The 14,600-nt window shown below is 37.4% G+C and overlaps 1 protein-coding gene across 1 annotated transcript; it reads right to left on the minus strand.

Moving 5' to 3' along the window:
* Window positions 1-12,842: 12,842 nt before the first annotated feature.
* LOC138874688 (uncharacterized) lies at window positions 12,843-13,862 on the minus strand. Its single transcript, XM_070153466.1, has one exon. It carries the CDS (start codon window positions 13,860-13,862, stop codon window positions 12,843-12,845), a length of 1,020 nt encoding a protein of 339 aa, XP_070009567.1.
* Window positions 13,863-14,600: the final 738 nt, after the last annotated feature.

Below are 14,600 nucleotides of genomic sequence, written 5' to 3' on the forward strand. Positions count from 1 at the left end.
GATTTCGTGTAGTTGATAGGAAAAAAGACGAAGAACAGATATAGTTTCGACAATTTGAGTACTGATATCGACGAAGAGCAATTTTGTATTCTACAATTTGTATTGCGTTGTAGAATTAGTAAAAGCAATTTGATTACTGAGCTTCAGTAGCTTGCGTTTTTTGAGAATTGTAGTTGAGTGAGAGAAGAGAAATCTCTTTCTGTTGAGGAAGGAGAAAATTACGCAGCAATGAGATCTCCTTCAGTTTCAAAATTCGAATAAAATCGTTGACAGAATCACATCAGATCTGGTGCCTTCATTTTAGGGCTTTTTTTATGACAAAATCTACCTATTTTTGGATGGGTATATAATTTGTAGTAAAAATGTGGACTACATGGGTAAATAACAAATTATGAACATTTTTTGTAATAAGATTTGATATATGGTATAGATAGGCAAAAATCCCGGACGAATAGCCGCTGCAAGCCTTTGTCCACAAAAGTTCAAATGAAGGAAACCAACAAATTAGCCCAACTATGAAAAACTTGGTCCAGTCCAACATGTCACAAGCAAGCGCAAAATGAACAGTTTCCTTGGGACCAAAATCAATCGAGAATGTACATTTTTAGACTACATAGTAATTGACAAAATATATATTTTTTGTATATATACGTATTATATACATATAATGCACATATTTTATAGGCTTTTTGGATAGAAAATACAATTAATTTCGATCGATCGGTCAATTTTGTATTTAGCCCAAATCAAATGGGAGGTCTAATTGTCCTATTTTCAATCTATGAGCAAAATTGGCTCTTTTCCCTTCCATTTTTAATATTTTTCTTGGGTTTTGGGTGGAGGGCTAGTAGGGCTTATAATTACTTTGTGGTGTGTGAGTTATTTATTTTAAATTTTCTTTCATGGTGAATGATTTGTGATTTGTGAATGGTGCGAGATAATTGTTTGCAATAAATTTTCTTAAAGTAGAAAATTAAATGCAATCACAATATAAATATGAATAAACATAATTTTATTGATAAACAATTGTGGGACAATTTTATTTTTTTCCTTGATTTTTTTCTCTTGATTATCTCCGTGATTCGAGGGCTAAAACATCGTGTTTCTCGAACGTAGTATGATGCAAACCTTCTTGGGATGTATTTGATTTCCATGAAATTATGTCTATTTGGCCGCATTTTGATCTCTTTGTGAATATCCCATGAGTTTATGGTTTCGAGATGATTAGATCTTTTTTAAAGGAATATGTAATCTTTTTTATAGGAGTGACTAGGGTTAGGGTAGAGTAACCTCCAATGCTGAGTTTTGGTAAAGTAGCCTCCAAGCAACACTGACAAACTCCTAGAATTTCAAGAGTTGTCTTGTAGTATCTTAAATTTAGGATTTAGCTTGATCCGTTACAATTTCAATGTCAACAATAATAAATTGAAAAAATATAATTCCGGTAGTATGCTTTCTTCCATTATGATATCTTTAACTATGCAGGACAGCAAAATTAGTCTTATTACCCCCTGAACTGTTTTAAAATGGTATTTCATTCGATCCAATTTATGTGAACCTATTAAATTGGGCATAAAATTTAAAGAAAAAATAAAGATTTTTTAAATTTGTAGTCCTAAACAAATTATAATATTTGTGTGGATATAATTCTTTTGAAATTTTTGATATTAATCATGACAGAGTATTTGTTTGACTATGCTTCTCATTGAGGGTTTAGAAGGTTAAGTTAAATTATTAAAAAAAATTATTTTTTTGGATCGAACCAAAAAAAAATAGGTTCACATGAACCAAATATTACAAGTTAGATATGCTCTTTGTTAAGTACCAAAAATTTTACAAGTCATGCATGGTTGTCTTGATGGGGACCTTCACTTAGAAACACAGTAGTAACTGACGAAACTGGCATGCTTATCCTCCTAATAATTGCTGCTATTGTCTTTGAATTTTGAAGAGGTGAAGATTACAACGTAATTGGCACATCATTTTTCGTAGTGGTACCAAGTACAAATATGTTGTGAAACAAAGAGGTCGTCACTGTTTTATGGGTATATGCAAGTGGGTGAAAAAGTTGTCCCTTGACTTTCTTAAGTACCTTATTAACATTAACCAAAAAGAAAAAAAGGGTTGGTTCCCTGTAAATTTAATACTACAGTACAACTCATATAAAGGGAGTAGTTAAGGCGTTTGTGGTTGGACAACAGTATACTTGTGAAATACATCATTGCTTACAGCCATGGCAAAATTAAGCTTTTGACATATCAATAATAAATGTTAATAAGACCTTTTTTGGTTTTTGGCCAAGTCACAAAATTAACATTCTTGGGTATAATGTTGGATTAACAATTAAACTAGTGTGCATGTCTGCGTGGAGGTAGAAGACCCACGGGTTGTGAACTTCTTTTTCTAGATATGAAGAAGCAACAACGGTATATGGGGAAGAAGCATCGGCTAACTCTGTGCTAGCAGCCGCGGAATTACAGAGGATGCAAACATTATCCAGAATATTGATTGGACGCTTTGTGTCGAACCTCGAATGAAGGAAGTACATGTTATGGTCTCCGATGTCACTACTAAAAAAATGGGAAAAATCGACCGCCAAAACCGACTGATATTCGTCGGTAAAATGCAAAAATCGATTGAAAACTGATCGATTCATGGCGGTCGGTAATCGTAATGTCGGTAGAGCTAACCGACCGACTTTGGTCGATATTTTCCGACTGATTTCGGTCGGTCAATTAAATTTAAAAAAAATTGTTGAATTTGGTCGGTTTTTTCGACCAAGGTCGGTCGGTATTCTAATTATGTAATTAAAAAATGCACAATTTGGGAATTGAACCGGGGCCTGTACTGTGGCAGGATACTATTCTACCACTAGACCATTGGTGCATTTTGTTTTAAGATTATTTTTTATTTTATTTATACTCTTTAATCGTATTTTCGCATGAAAACAACCGACTGATGTCGGCCGGTTTTATTAAAAAATAAAATTACCGACTGAATTAGGTCATTTTTTAAAATCACTGACCGAATTAACCGATTGATTTCTGTCAGTTTTTTAATATTAATTTTAATTTATTTTAAATGAAAAATCGGCCAAAGTTGGTCGATTTCTTGAAAAAAATAAAAATTTACGGGACTCAAAAATAGTTTTCCGCATTTTTGCGCCAAAGTAAACCGACCAAAGTTGGTCGGTTTCGTAAAAAAAAATTAAAAATAAAATATTTTGATCGGTCGATTTTTCAGGCTCATTTTTCGACCGACCAAAATCGGTCGATCACGATCGATTTTTGCCGAATTTCTAGTTGTATGTTTGAGTTAGATTGTAAATGGATTCCCTAAAGTATCATATGTGGCAATATACCACAAGAGTTTAATTTTTATATATAGATTATGTGAAGAATCATATTGCTATCAAGCTACTCAAACGTCAACTACAATTACAGGCGACTTCAACATTGTAGTTTTATGTTTTATATGTCTTATATTATGGAGTACGAATAAAATCTCGTATTGATGGAACAAGTTACGTATAAGGTGCAGAGGAAACTCTTAGGTATGAGACCTTTAAAATAAATGCAAATTTGCCTAAGAACTAACAATATCATATCATGTTAACAGTAAGTTGGCACTATAGCACAAAAATAATAAGTTGGCGCGACATCATAACTGTTACGGTCCAAAATTCATTAAAGGTCATGATGGCGCCGAACACCACCGTCATACAAGCCAACACCAAATAATTAGTAAATTTTCATTTTAATATTTCTAAAATCATAAATTTCATTCAATTTAACTGGTAAAAGATGAACTTTACTAGAATAGAAATAACGTTTTCCAATTTCAACACTAAGCATCCTATAATCATCCCCGAACCCGGTGTCACAAGTGCATGAGCATTTATTAAGGAATAAAATAAAATACAATAACTGTACGGAATATAATTTGGACAGAAAAGAAAATAACAATACTCTGAAGGAGACTTTGCTGGATGCGGATTCTCACAAAAGATGCAGCTCGTCTAAGTCCCTGTGTCAATCATGTCGTTGCTCCCAACTAGGCCACTAGACATACATGTTCCTGTACAACAAAAATGTACAGCAAGTGTAGTATGAGTACGAATTTAATGCGTACCCAGTAAGTATCTAGTCTAACCTCGAAGAAGTAGTAACGAGAGGCCGACTCCGACACTTACTAGTGGTCCAACAATATGATAAAATGAAATTCTAATTAAGCATGATTCATAGAGATAACAGCAAAACTCAGAACAAGAAAATAATTGAACAATTCTTTCATTAATATTAAAGAACCGCAAAACACTTCCTTCATTTAAAACAAATGATCTCTCAACGATGAATTTATACAAATTATAAAAAGAATTTCCAGTTATATTATCACACATAATTTTCACTGAGGACGTTGGCCCGATCCAACATAAATGTAAACTGTGCACTGCTGAGGGTCGAACGGCACGAACCATAGATGCATCTATTTCCTCGCTCGCGAATCATACATGCGATGCAGGCAAATATAAATTTAAAAAATTAACCTGCTCGCGAATCATACCTGCGGCGCGGTCAAATATGAATTTAACATTTAAGTCATATCTCTTTCTTGATTCTTTTCAAAATAATGGAAATTCATCTTGAAACTTTATGAGTAAATTACTCCGCTCGTGAATCATACATGCGACACGGTTACCTATAGATTTCTTAAGCTATTATAATATTCCGCAATTCTTTTTGAAATTACGAAGTTCAAATGGAACCTTTTAAATCTTAAATTTCTTCAAATTTCAATTCTTTCAAGAAAATTATTGCTCAACCTAAATCTTGCTTCTTCTCAAGGCAAACAATAAATGCAAATCGACAGTAATATCAATAAGGCATGGTGTAAACCTAGACTACCCGGACATAGGCATAGCTAGTAGCTACATACGGACTCTCGTCATCTCGTGTGTACATAGCCTCCACAATTAGAAGCACATATTAGTTTATTTTACCTATGGGGTTAATTTCCTCTTACAAGGTTAGAAAGGAGACTTACCTCGCTCCGAAGTTCCATAACCGGCTCCAACGTCGCTCTAACACCTCAATCCGATGCCCATCGCTCCAAAAATAGCCAAATAATGCGCAAACCAATAAAAATATACTCTAATACTCATAACAATTCAATTTACAATAATTCCCAACTCCGCTCGGAAAGTCGATAAAATCACCCTCGGGCCCACATGCCCGGATTCTGAATATTTTCGAAAAACACTTTACCCATAATCCGATGAACTCAAATATATAATTTATTTCCAATTCCATGCCCAAATTCATGGTCAAAATTCAAAAATACTAAGTTCTAGGTCTTCTACCCGAAACCCCACAATTTATACTAATTTTCATGTTCCAATTCATGTATAATTCATGTATTTAACTCACAAAGGGGAAGAAATCACTTACCTAGAATTGCTTGATGACAATCTCCCCTTGAAGCTCTACAAAATCGTCCAAACCAAATGAAAAATGGGAGAAAAATGGGCCAAGTCCCGTTTTTATAAAACCCTTCTGCCCAGCGACATATCCGTTGTCACACCCCATTTTTTAAGCAAACTTCACTAACCCCTCTTAAATAAATAAAAGGAATTTATAAAGCTTGAAAAGGGTTTTCAATTAGAAAGTGACAAAATTTTGTGCAAAAGGAAATTACTCAGAGTCGCCACCTGATATTTGATTTCGGTGTGTCAGGTCACCATTTTTTTATAATGATTTTTCCTTTTAAAAAAACTTCAGACTAAAACCATGTCTGCACCAGAGATTTGGGTAAGGGGGTTCATTTGACTCGGGGAGAAGGTGTTAGTCACTCCCCAAGTCCTGTAACTAGTACGGTTGCATACTTGATCTAATCGGCTTTTAAAATATTCAAGTTGAGATAAAAACAAACACAGAAAAGAGAAAAAAAATACAAGAGGCTCGAGGTCGTTCCCGCCTAATAAAATAAAAATAAAAATAAAAATACTTCGAGTTCCACTTTAGGCCTCCAAATACAAGTACTTCGGGGCATACCCCGGATAAAATATATACAACTTACGCGGGGCATTCCCTGGATAATAAACTAAAGAAATGACCTCTCGCCTCAAATGGAAATGAAGTAAAGAAAACCTAAGATTTACCTACCCGAATGTGGCTGGCCTAAACATGCTCCTAACGGTTCAATCAATGAAAGCAGATTAACGACATTTAAAACTTAACTTGGACTTACTTACGCTAATCCAAGCTCAAACTACTGTTTGTTTTCTTTTAGTCTTTTTTTTAATAATCTAATCTTCAAAGTCAGTTCACGAGCAGTTTATTTTATATCTTAGTTTAAACCTTGTTTAACATCTAAAAGATATCTATTCGAATTAGACAATTGAATTCAAACCACTCTTTGGATCAACAAAAAATATTTACTCTAGTAACTCAACACCAACAATCAAGTAATATGATAAACACAGAATCACTAAGTTTATACTATCAAAAATCAAGCTTGAGAGGAAGAGAAATAAGGAAACACGACAAGAATTTAACCTTTAGTCGAGCTTTCAGATTTAAAAAATAAATTCCTCCGAGAATGGACAACAATCTAACTCAACCAAACAGGAACCTTCGATCGGAGGAGACTCGTCGGCAAACTCGAACTCGATCTCGGCTGCATCTCATCGAGTTCCATCAAAGATTTACGTGAGGCAGACAGTGGATGGTTAGAGAATCAGTGATGGTGCGGCGGCTATTTTTTGTGGTGGTGAAGGGTGGTTGCGTGGTTGGTTTGTCGTTGAAGGAGACTGCGGCTGGTTGATTTTTGGGGTAGCAGCAGAAAGGGTGGGATCGTTTGGTCGTTAAGCTGAGGAAAACGAGGAAGGCAGCCATGGGTCTGTAGTCTTGTGTTGTCTTCTTGTTGAAGAAGAAGGTCCGGCGAGTTTGGGTTGGGAGATGACCGGCGGCTGGGGTCTCTAAGGGTGCTAGGGTTCAGCTAGGTTTTTGGGTGGTGTCCTGTTGAAGAGGAAAGCTGCCATGGATTTTTAGTCTTGTGTCCTAGGGTTTTTTTTTTCTAAGGAAGAAGAAGAAGGTCTTTCTGGGGCTAGGTTTAAAGAAGAAGGGGTAATTGGTTCAGTCTTGTTGGGCTTGAAATTGGGCTAAAAGATCAAGAATGGACCTCTCTTACTAAAATTATGATAAATTAAGCCGAAAACTCACTCTTCCTTCTGAAAATGATATAAAATTTACAAAAAATAAAAATATAAAACTAATCCTAATTAATTAAAACAAATAATATTATACCATGAAACTATTTTGGTATTTTTCAAGATTATGTAAAAATAAAATAAGTTCAAAGTAACATATCTTCCTAACGATATCTAATACGTGAATTAAATAGAAAAATATGAAACTATTTTTGTAATTTTCAATTTTTGTTTTTAAAATAAAGTAAAATAGTTAAAATTGGTTGAAATAACTATATTAAGCCTAAATTAGATATTTTACGCTAAAATGGGTGAAATTTCGGGGAGGGCCAAAAATTACATGTCTACAGCTGCCCCTCTTTGACTGGAAATACGAAGTATTTTCAGACAAAGAACGACTAGACAGGTTTTTGACCCGACCCTTATTTGGAGAGACCAAAAACTAAGAGAAAGGAAGAGAGTGTGACCGAGCCCTGGTATCTGAGCTGCCTACATATCCTTGGCTATAAAGGAGTCAAGCCACGTGTAGTTCAGAAGTGCGTGCGATGATGGAGTATACCGAGGTGGAGAGCCGATCGAGATACCGTCGAGGTTCCGGTTCGCGGTCCTGTTATTACATCAAAAAACAAAAAATGAAAAAGACTAACTAAGCATGTCAGCTATGAGTTACAAAATTCCTATCTATAAGTCTTCTGAAACTTGATCTTGAGTCTTGAATGGTTCTTCATGTAGACTTTAGATCTGAACCTTGACACTCGCTAGCTGCAGGTGTTAGTTCATTCTTCTTCAGCTTTTCCAGATCAAGACCGGACATAACTTCAACCACGTCTTGAGCCTTGGTCACCTCAGACTGTCGACTCACATTCTTGCCGCGAGCTTCTGCTACTTCTAACTTGAATTGAATTCTGAAATGACTTCCCTCGTTCTCCAGGTGGGTACTTGCTACTGACTTGAAACTTGAAATAATTCTGAAATGAACTCTGAAATGTCTTCCCTCGTTCTCCAGGTGGGTGCCTGCAATCAAAACAACAAAACAAACAAAATTTTCTGCCCCAGTTTGCACTAGGAAGATTTGTGAGTTGTTAGCAAAACTGTAAATCACCTGTGTTATTGATGCAATGATGAGTGTAAAACTAAAGACTCGACTAGGATGTGTGTCTCCTGTGAGTAAAACCAATAAACTTTGACTAGCAAATGCGTTTGCTAATAATAAAGTTTGAATGACCCAAACTAGGAAGTGTGTCTCCTATGGGTGAAACTTGAATGAACCAAAACTAGGAAGTGCGTCTCCTAGGGGTGAAACTTGAATGAACCAAAACTAGGAAGTGCGTCTCCTAGGGGTAAAACTTGAATAACGTAAACTAGGAAGTGCGTCTCCTAGGGGTGAAACTTGAATGAACCAAAACTAGGAAGTGCGTCTCCTAGGAATAAAACTTGAATAACTCAAACTAGGAAGTGCGTCTCCTAGGGGTGAAACTTCAATGACTCGAACTAGGAAGTGTGTCTCCTAGGGGTAAAACATCAATTTAGGAAGTGCGTCTCCTAAAACAAAAATATAACCTGAAAGACCCAGACTAGGAAGTGCATCTCCTAGGGGCGAAACTTCAATGACTCAAGCTAGGAAGTGCGTCTCCTAGGAATAAACTTAAACGGCCCCAAACTAGGAAGTGCGTCTCCTAGGGAAAAATTCTCAACTTAAGAAGTGCGTCTCCTAAAACAAAATATAACCTGACAGACCCAGACTAGGATTTGCGTCTCCTAGGGGTGAAACTTCAATGACTAAAACTAGGAAGTGTGTCTCCTAGGAATGAATTTAAATGACCAAAGCTAGGAAGTGCGTCTCCTAACAAGTATAATCTAAAAGACCCCTACTAGGAAGTGCGTCTCCTAATGGGTAAAACTTCAATGACTAAAACTAGGAAGTATGTCTCCTATGAATGAATGTAAATGACCAAAGCTAGGAAGTGCGTCTCCTAGGAATGAATTTAAATGACCAACATTAGGAAGTGCGTCTCCTACAGATAAAAATATAACCTGAAATACCCAGACTAGAAAGTGCATCTCCTGAGGGTAAAACTTTAATGACTAAAACTAGGAAGTGCGTCTCCTAGGAATGAATTTAAATGACCAAAGCTAGGAAGTGCGTCTCCTAACAAGTATAATCTGAAAGACCCCTACTAGAAAGTGCGTCTCATAATGGGTAAAACTTCAATGACTAAAACTAGGAAGTGTGTCTCATATGAATGAATGTAAATGACCAAAGTTAGATAGTGCATCTCCTAGGAATGAATTTAAATGACCAACATTAGGAAGTGCGTCTCCTAAAAATAAAAATATAACCTGAAATACCCAGACTAGGAAGTGCATCTCCTGGGGGTAAAACTTCAATGACTAAAACTAGGAAGTGCGTCTCCTAGGAATGAATTTAAATGACCAAAGCTAGGAAGTGCGTCTCCTAAGTATAATCTGAAAGACCCCTACTGGAAGTGCGTCTCCTAATGGGTAAAACTTCAATGACTAAAACTAGGAAGTGTTTCTCTTAGGGGTGATGTGTGATCTTCTCAATAGCCTTTGCATAAGCAGAATTGGGGCATTAGACCTGAAAAATTCAAGTTTTGTTATGAATATAGCCTTAATCCCTGTTTCAGACAAAGAAAACTTGTGAGTTTAAAACACGGTGGTGAGTTTGTGGCCTTGAACTTGAAGACGGCTGCTTCTGCACTTGCCAAGATAACTTTAATTTCAACTTGGAGGACCTTGCCTGTTATCGACTACCCATTTTCTTTCAACCTTTATCACAGAAAACACCTCCACTCCATTCGATCCCAATATCCTCTATCTGTTGTATTTTATTCATGAATTGACATTTATTGAATCTTTGCATTTCACATAAATCCCAAAGCATGTTAATTGTTATCAACTCCGTGCGCATACTGTTCTTTCCTGAATTATGCCATTTAGATGTGCTAGCCAGACTCTGCTTTGTGCAATTAGAAAGCTGGTAGCAAATTTCGAAGTCATTTCTCACTTGTTCTGACCAAACAGACTGAAGAAGGGACTCAAATAAAACAAGAGAAACAAAATAAGGGACCAGGGAAAGAGATGATACCTAACAAGAAAATTACAAAGTAGAAACTTATAAGATGTGGATACCAACTCTAATGACCATGACGTGCACCTTTGGATTAAGTGGCCTAATCTCTCAAGCAAGTCTAATATTCAACTCTTATTGTACCTCTTCGCTGTGAAACTGGGCTTCAGCGCTTCAATTGTCTCATCTGATCCACAATCCTTAGTCAACTTGTAGTGCCCTAAAAGGTTTTCACCATCAAGTCTCTCTCATTTTGCTCTTTTTCTCAACTCACTGTCGCCTTACGGTGCCCATGAGGGTTTTCACCGATAAGACTCTCTCATTTTATCATTTCTCTCTTTGTGTTGAGAACAAAGTATTACCCATGATACAAGAAGATTATACTTTGACCACGTACTTGATTTGACATCCTTAAGATTGGTCGGAAAGTCTTTCTTTGGACCGTAATTTAGGCTTTTGGACAAGGCTAGAAAGAAAGGGTGGCATGAAGGCTCAAAATAATTTAAGATGAAAAAGGTTCAAAATTTTAACTTTTGGAATCAGATCTTTTGCAAAACCAAAACTTCTGCCCCAGTTTTTTGGAGCTTGGGGATTTTTTGGATTTTTTTTCTTGATGGGATTTCTAAGAAAATTTGCCCCACTCTTGACTTCGGGGAATTATGAAATATTTTATTCGGTGTGACTGAACCGTAAGGCTGCCTACGTATCTTGTGGTGACAAGAATCAGGTCGAAAGTAGTTCAAAGAACAAAGTTATTTTTTTTCTTTTCCTTCTCTCTTTTGTTTTTCCTTTTTACTTTTTTAATTTTCTCTTTTTTTTGTTTTTTTCTTTTTCTCTTTTCCTTTTTTTCTTCTCTTTCTCTTTTTCCTTTCCTTTTCTAGTTCCTGACTCTATTTCTGATTCCAAAAGAGGGGTATGAAACAAAATATTAGGGCTCAAAATGGGTAGCAAAGGATAAAAGTGTTTGGGTAGCAGAATAAAATGACTTCATCATACCAAACTTTAAAAATGCCAAGTACAAACATGCAATTGAAGATAAGCAAAGAAATCCAAACAAAAGCGCCAATGGGTAATACCTCTGTACCAATGAATGATCCTTGCCATTTCGAAGCAGACTTGATCCAAACTTATCTTGATGTGGAAGAATGCATTTCAACACTGATTGATCTGCCTCAAACTGCTTGAGAGACATTCCTTTGTTGTATGCTCTCATCAACCTCTTGATTTCCAAACTAACTGCCTCAGTTTCACTCAATTCAAGCTTCAGATTTCTCAGAATTCGTGAATCTTTAATTGTTTCCTCAAACGCATCCTTTTATCATATTCAAAACTATGCCATTGATTCATGATTAGACTAACTTTCAAGATAAGGCTGAGAATTATGCGTGCATGTCATGTCACTAGAGTAGGCATGAAAAGGACTATAAAAGGGAAAATGACTTAAACAAAAACTAACTAGAATTAACAGAAAATAGGAGATTGCATTAGACAGATGATGAAAAGGGTTTGAACAAGACAAGCAAAATAGACATGGGTTACAACCCTGGAACAATCCTAAATAACACTAGACGAGTTACTACAACTAAACGAACTAGACAAAATGAGAAGAAGAAGAAGAGTTTGAGCCACAAGACAATATCCGGATTACAACTCTGAAATAACCCAGACAAACAGAAATGACAACAAAATAAACCACCAAAACTCCTCCCTGGCTAGCCAAGAAAGGAGTGTCTTTCCAATTACCAAGTTCGACATCTTAGCCACTAGGTTGCACATCAAAATTACTGGGACCTTCACCGATTTCAATATCATTAACTTTAGTCAGCAAGTTCCCAAGAGGATTCTCATACTCCCTGTCACCACGCATCTTCCCCACAAAGTGTGCATCATCATGTGCAGGTAAAGGATTTTGCGCGATATTCTGGGTGTCACTGTCCTGGACCACAATTATCCCTTCTTGAATCATTCCTTCTATCTCCTTTTTCAAAGCACAACAATCTTCAATGCTTTTCCCTTGGACATTAGAGTGGTACATTCACCGTACAATAGGATCAAAACCTTTTGCATATGGGTCCGGAGTATAGCCAAGGAGCGGCTCAATCAGGCCAGACTCTTTTAACCTTTCAAACAAGCTTGTGTAGGATTCTCCGATTGGCGTAAAACTATTTCTTTGCCTTTGTTCCCCTCTATTCCCCTGTTTCCTAGGGTTGTTGGGTGCTCGACAATGTTGTGAAGGTGAAAGAGTATTATGCGGTGCTGGTGCTCGCCATAAGGAGTGACCTAGTGGTTGAACAAATGACTGGACGTTGTTCGGAGGATAGCACTGATGTGGATTATGTGGAGCTCGGGAATAGGTTTGGGGTTGGGGTCGGGGTCGAGGCTGAGTATATTGGTGAGGTGGACCCGTTGGACTATGTCGCGATCCTGATACAGCCATGGCAACATCATCATGTTTCTTCTGAATTGCATGTGTTGTGGCTTTTAAGGTAGAATAGCTCATGATCTTGCTTGACTTCAGTCCCTCTTCCACCATTTCTCCCATCTTTACCACATCATTGAAGGCTTACCAATGGCTGAGATTAAATGGTCGAAGTAAGTGGGCTCCAGGGCTTGAAGAAAGTATTCAATCATCTCATCTTCTTCCATCGGAGGATTGACCCGTGCAGCTTGCTCCCTCCATCGGAAACCATATTCTCTAAAGCTTTCACTAGGATTCTTTTCTACCTTGGTCAGGGACAGGCGATTCGGGACAATGTCTATGTTGTACTGAAAATGCCGAGCAAAGGCTTGAGCCAAATCGTCCCATGTGTACCACCTGCTGGCATCCTGGTGGGTGTACCATTCTAGAGCTGCCCCACTCAGACTCTGGCTGAAGTACGCCATCATTAATTCGTCTTTTCCTCCGGCGCCTCTCATTTTACTGCAGTAACCTCTCAGATGAGCTACAGGATCTCCATGGCCGTCATACAAGTCAAACTTGGGCATCTTGAACCCCGCAGGCAGTTGGACATCGGGGAACAAGCACAAATCCTTATAGGCCACACTCATCTGGTTTCCCAACCCTTGCATATTTCTCAATGATTGCTTCAGACTTTGTACCTTCCTAAACATCTCTTCTTGCTCTACATTCTTAGGTGGTTTGTCAGTTTCAACATGAGGCTCGAATTGGGGAGTGTAAGAGTAAGGATCATGGACTTTGAAAGTGGGTTTCGGGGCATAGTATTGGGTATTTGGAGCTGGAAATGCGGTTGTTTTGGCTGGTGGAGCATGGAAAGTTTGGGAGAAAGTGCCAGGGTAATTATGGTAAGGGGTGAAGCCTGGGGCGTGTTGAGGGGAAAGAGCAACAGTAGTGGGAACCTGGGCTTGTGTTAGTGGTGGGATAGTTGCAGGGTTTTCAGTGTACTTAGTGGGGAAGGAAGGTGGAGGATGCCCCCTGATCCAAGATTGATACATTTCTGTCATCTGCTGTTTCAACCTTCGGACCTCTTCTTTCAGTTCCGATTCTGATTCTACAATCTCCCTTGGTGGGTGTACAACCCTAGTGTCTGTTTCTTTGCTAGCCATGACTGCCTTGTGCTTTCTAGTGTTGTATGGACGAATCACCAAAGTGCCACAAACTAACCACTCTCTATTATAATAACAATGAAAGTAACAAAGAGGAGCAAAACGAAGCCAACATGTTAGCGTTAGGACATTTATCAGATAAAAATATCACATTGCGTGCAATTCCCCTAGTCATAGTTAACGGTTCTAGAATGGCTTCGAGGGTACGAAGGTCATACGGCATCATCCCAGTTTCACTTTTCTTGCCCCATTTCCTTCTTCATTTTCCTTTCTAACACCACTTGGTTTTTCATTTCTTTCCCCCTCTTTTCTTTCCTCTCACTTCTCACGTCCCACAACTTCATTCTCTTTTTATTCTTTTTGTTTTCTTCTTCTTCTTTTTTGTTTTTATAATGATGATTCGTTCGAACCCTATGTAGGTTGCCTACATATCATGTCCCTCATGAATCAGATCAAGTGTAGTTCTGGGAAAGTAATGGACAAAATAAATTAAGAAACAAAAATCTTTTTGAATTTTTTATTTATATTTTTTTTTTGGTCTTTCAAATACAAAACAGAAAGTACGATAATGAATGACTCGACAAACTCTTAAACCACCTAAGAGACTTAAAACAGGCTCAAAATATAAAAAGTCTCCTCAAGTAACTCCTGGACGCAATTGTCCTGGGGTATCTGTCATGCTCGAGTCCTGGTACGTAGATCCACACCTGAATAAGAAAAATAGGACCAAATAGATTA

The sequence above is a fragment of the Nicotiana sylvestris genome, chromosome 8, assembly GCF_000393655.2.
Source record: "Nicotiana sylvestris chromosome 8, ASM39365v2, whole genome shotgun sequence".
Taxonomy (NCBI): Eukaryota; Viridiplantae; Streptophyta; class Magnoliopsida; order Solanales; family Solanaceae; genus Nicotiana; species Nicotiana sylvestris.

Bases quoted from the DNA above. Each gene is read 5' to 3' on its own strand.
- LOC138874688 (XM_070153466.1), bottom strand. From the start codon at position 13,862: ATGGCTAGCAAAGAAACAGACACTAGGGTTGTACACCCACCAAGGGAG.